This window comes from Megalobrama amblycephala, linkage group LG13, assembly GCF_018812025.1.
Source record: "Megalobrama amblycephala isolate DHTTF-2021 linkage group LG13, ASM1881202v1, whole genome shotgun sequence".
Lineage (NCBI taxonomy): Eukaryota > Metazoa > Chordata > Actinopteri > Cypriniformes > Xenocyprididae > Megalobrama > Megalobrama amblycephala.
In genome coordinates this window covers 28589829-28593639 of record NC_063056.1, presented here as the reverse complement: position 1 = coordinate 28593639, position 3811 = coordinate 28589829, and the positions used below count along the sequence as shown (strand labels likewise).

Here is a 3811-nt window from a genome sequence, read left to right as displayed (position 1 = left end):
TTTCATGTATTAACCTTCCAGGCCCAGGTTGGGGAAAATTCTGAATATTTTTTATCCACTAAATGTATAAATCTACCCACCTCATGCACAAGATGTTAATCACTTCCAATTATTAGTTGTACAGATTTGTTGCTTTATATCGTAAACTGTGATTTAATTATTTTGTGTAAACAAACAGCTTTACCATTTACTGCACTTTGTTACTGTAGTCATTTACTTTCAACAGCTAATGAATCAAATTACACATCCACAGGAAATAGCTTACATCTGCATTGAAAATTAAGGTGGAACCAGGAGTTGGAACTACAATTGACCATATCCCACAGTAATACACTTAACATGTCTCCATCAGAAAAATAAGACTTTCAAACAAAACCCTTAGGTTAATTTGTAAACCCTTCAGCTAAATGACAGCATTCAGGGAAATTCATTCAAGTTCATGTCATTTCATCATGGTCCATTGATCATTTATTCTAAATAGTTATGTTTTAACTCTGTTAATACAAACATGTCACTCAAAGGACAAGCAAAAGACAACTTGGAATAAACCATTTTTATTGAAAACTTAAGGGAAAAGAGAAAAAAAGCAAGCTCTGCTGAGTCTCTCCACCCCCTGAAAGGAAAGAGTTTAATCCTCCTCTTCGTCATCACCGCCTCCAGCACCACCCTGGGCCTTCTTGGCGTTCTTTCTCTTCACGCGGCCAGGGCGACCGCCACCGTATGGAGAGCGGAGAGAGAAGTCAATGTGCTTCTGGCTGTCCAGCCTCACCACAAAGGAAGGGATGTTCACAACCTGCTTGCGCACCCTGCAGAACAGCAGCAGAAAAATAAAAATGTAGCCACATGAACTTAAGGCTTAAGCTTAAGGCAGTTCACTTCAGGAACTGATGTTGCTCATCTCAAGGCCTCATTCACGAGGAATTCTTGACACCACTGACAATCTGACGGTTTTAAGTTTAATCACTGGCCAAGAGAAATGTAGCTATTACAGTAGAAGACCTGCCAAAGTGCCCACGTATATTACCTGGTAGACTCTGTTTCGTGCAATAAAGCACCCCAGACGTCATGGAAAGCTCTGGGTTTTGGACTTATTACACGCAAAGGTATACGGTTTAATTACCGAATTGACCTTGCAGAATATCTCATTCCCACTCACCGGGAGGAGTTTAAACATGGTCAGCTAATGAAAGAGGAAGAAAACCTCAATGCACAAGTGTTCAGGGAAATAGTTTACAATGTTAAGTCCTAAACTATGAGGGTTCTACACATCCTGCATACTTCTGCAACTTACCGGATGTGCCTCTGACGGATGAGCACACGCGCGTGGTGGATGCTCTTGGCAAGGCCAAGCTTGAAGACCTGGGTCTGCAGCCTCCTCTCCAAGAAATCCTCCACTTTCAAGCCCAGAATGTAATCGAGCTTCATCTTGCCCTCATCCAGCACTCCAATGCGCACCAGACGCCTAAGCAAAGCATTACCTAAAATATAAACAAAATGTGAGGGGAAGGTGATATATGCAATACAGATCATTAAAAGTTATAAGCAATTAAATGGCCTCATTCACGAGGAATTCTTGGCAGCACTGACAATCTGACTTAATATTTTAATCATCGGCCACTTAGTTTCAAATACAAGTCACAATTCAAACCTTCAAAGAGACGTCTAGCATCCTTCTCATCCAGAGTGAGAAGCTCTCTGGCAGCCTTGCGGATTTTGGCCAGAGTGAACTTCACCCGCCAGACCTCTCTCTTGTTCCTGAGTCCATACTCGCCTATGGAGGAAAAAAAAAAAGGTTTTAAAATTATATACAAACCACATGAAGGACACAAGTTTTTTTTCTCTTCATTAATTTTGTCCTCACCAATGAGCTTCAACTCCTGGTCGAGACGTGACTTCTCGAAGGGACGTCTGGGGGTGACGTACGTCTTACTACAAACCCAACTCCTGGCAACCGGCATGGCGACTTACTGACGCCTGTGAATTAAAAATATTTAATTAGAGTAATATAATTGAGCTTCAACACTTAACCAACACAGCGTTTCCTCTTATCTTGGCAATCACATAGGCTAACATAAGCCTTCGTATCAAAACATTTTATACTGGATTATGGCTTCAAATTTTAGCTGAAGAACCTTGTTGTAGTCAATCGTTCTAAGAGAAACTTAATTTAACAAATATGAGCATGAGATATCACTTCATGACCAGGCCGGAAAGCCTTGTGGAAACACGTTGCGCTACACCGCGCATTAAAGCTCGTTTCTCCGCATGTTGTAACCTAACGTACTAAAACACTGGACTAGTAAAACACTGCCTTACTATAGAAACGTTTCTCAATGTTCAATTATACACATACAAAACACGAGCGGCGAGAAATTATGACAGAAATAAGGAGGAACCAGCCGCCATTACCTGTCTGTGTCAGGCTCGCAAAGTAAAGAGAACGTGCTCTCGGCCTTCCCGGAAATTTATAGGCGGCTTTTAAACTACAGTACCCAGAAAGCTTTGCGTCTTCCGTTAAAATAACTATTTATGAATTATTTGCTTCCGCCTACTGGCCAAAATGCGCATTTCAATTAAAGAACAGATAAATTATTTGATGTAGATTATTCACAAAGGAATTAAAAACGCCTTACTATTCAGAACTGGGCGAACAGAAGACAATGACTCATGAAGAACAGGAACAGGAACAGTTTTCCAAGCACATGAGTGACCCAACGAAGCCATATTTACAAGTGAGAAAAACTTGATACACGTTTTGCCGAACTGCTGTGACGTTGGTAATGAATAAGGCAGGCACTATGTACGAAAGAGCTTCTAACTAATCTAATGTTGGTCACTCACCTTTCACTGTTTGCTTTATGTGAAGTAAATATTTTTAAGATAACATGCATAAATAAGTGATATAAACATAAATGTAAGCTATAAGATACAATGAGCATAAAGGCAGCATGCAATAAATAATTCAAATTCAGTTTTGTCTTGACTAATTCTTAAAACACTGTAAAAATGTAAATTAGTCAACTAATTGTTTAGTAACTAGCTTTTTTTGTTTGTTTGTTTACAACCAAAGCTTTTTTATACATTCACACAATAAATCTCTCAGGTGTTACCTTAAGTAATTACGTTCAATTGTCCAAAACTTGATCCCAATTTTAACACAATTTAAAATAAATAAATAAAAAATTATAAACATATTTTGAGTGGGTTTGCATAATAATAGTAATAGCATAATAAATGTATTCTTAAACTTTATAATAATACAGATTGGCCTCAGCATTAGAGCATAATTCACTGTAGACATAGTGAGTATTAAAAATCAAAGATAATATTAGTAAAAAACTTTTTTTTTTGTTCTGATAATAATGTAAAATACTTTAATTTTCATTTATGTTCAATGCTTTCAACATACAGTTATGGTTAGAGATGGAGTTTATAGGAGTGCCTGTCAAAATGCACTTTTATCACACTCAAAGATATTTTTTTTCAGACAAGCATGGCAACAGAACCCTAACCGAATACGTCAGATTTTCAAAACAAAGTGAATAATGTCTGTAGCTTTACATTTCTTTATTTGTGACTTTACATTACATTTATTCAGGTCTTTTTATGTAGCATTTGCTTGTGTCTATTTCAGAGTAAGACATGATGAGAAACATTACATTTGGACTAAATTGTGAATTACTGAATGACTTGCTGTTTAATTTCTATTAGTGATGCCAGCACAACTAAAGGAGGAAGGGGACTATTTATAAAGGAGTGTAACACAACTCTGAGCATGTGTTTCTGTCTATCAAATATACCGACTGACACA

At 37.8% G+C, this 3811-nt stretch overlaps 1 protein-coding gene across 1 annotated transcript; it reads right to left on the bottom strand.

Moving 5' to 3' along the window:
- Window positions 1–538: 538 nt before the first annotated feature.
- rps9 (ribosomal protein S9) lies at window positions 539–2547 on the bottom strand. The gene is made up of 5 exons (XM_048153619.1): window positions 2410–2547; window positions 1862–1974; window positions 1649–1771; window positions 1292–1478; window positions 539–806 (listed from the first exon to the last, which is right to left on the bottom strand). The coding sequence occupies exons 2-5, from the start codon at window positions 1956–1958 to the stop codon at window positions 629–631; spliced, it is 585 nt and encodes a 194-aa protein (XP_048009576.1). The 5' UTR covers window positions 1959–1974; window positions 2410–2547; the 3' UTR covers window positions 539–628.
- Window positions 2548–3811: the final 1264 nt, after the last annotated feature.

Bases quoted from the DNA above. Each gene is read 5' to 3' on its own strand.
- rps9 (XM_048153619.1), bottom strand. From the start codon at position 1,958: ATGCCGGTTGCCAGGAGTTGGGTTTGTAGTAAGACGTACGTCACCCCC. The intron at 1,479-1,648 runs GTTTGAATTGTG...TTTATATTTTAG, and splicing joins TGCTAGACGTCTCTTTGAAG to GTAATGCTTTGCTTAGGCGT. The intron at 807-1,291 runs GTAAGTTGCAGA...GCTGTTCTGCAG, and splicing joins ATCCGTCAGAGGCACATCCG to GGTGCGCAAGCAGGTTGTGA.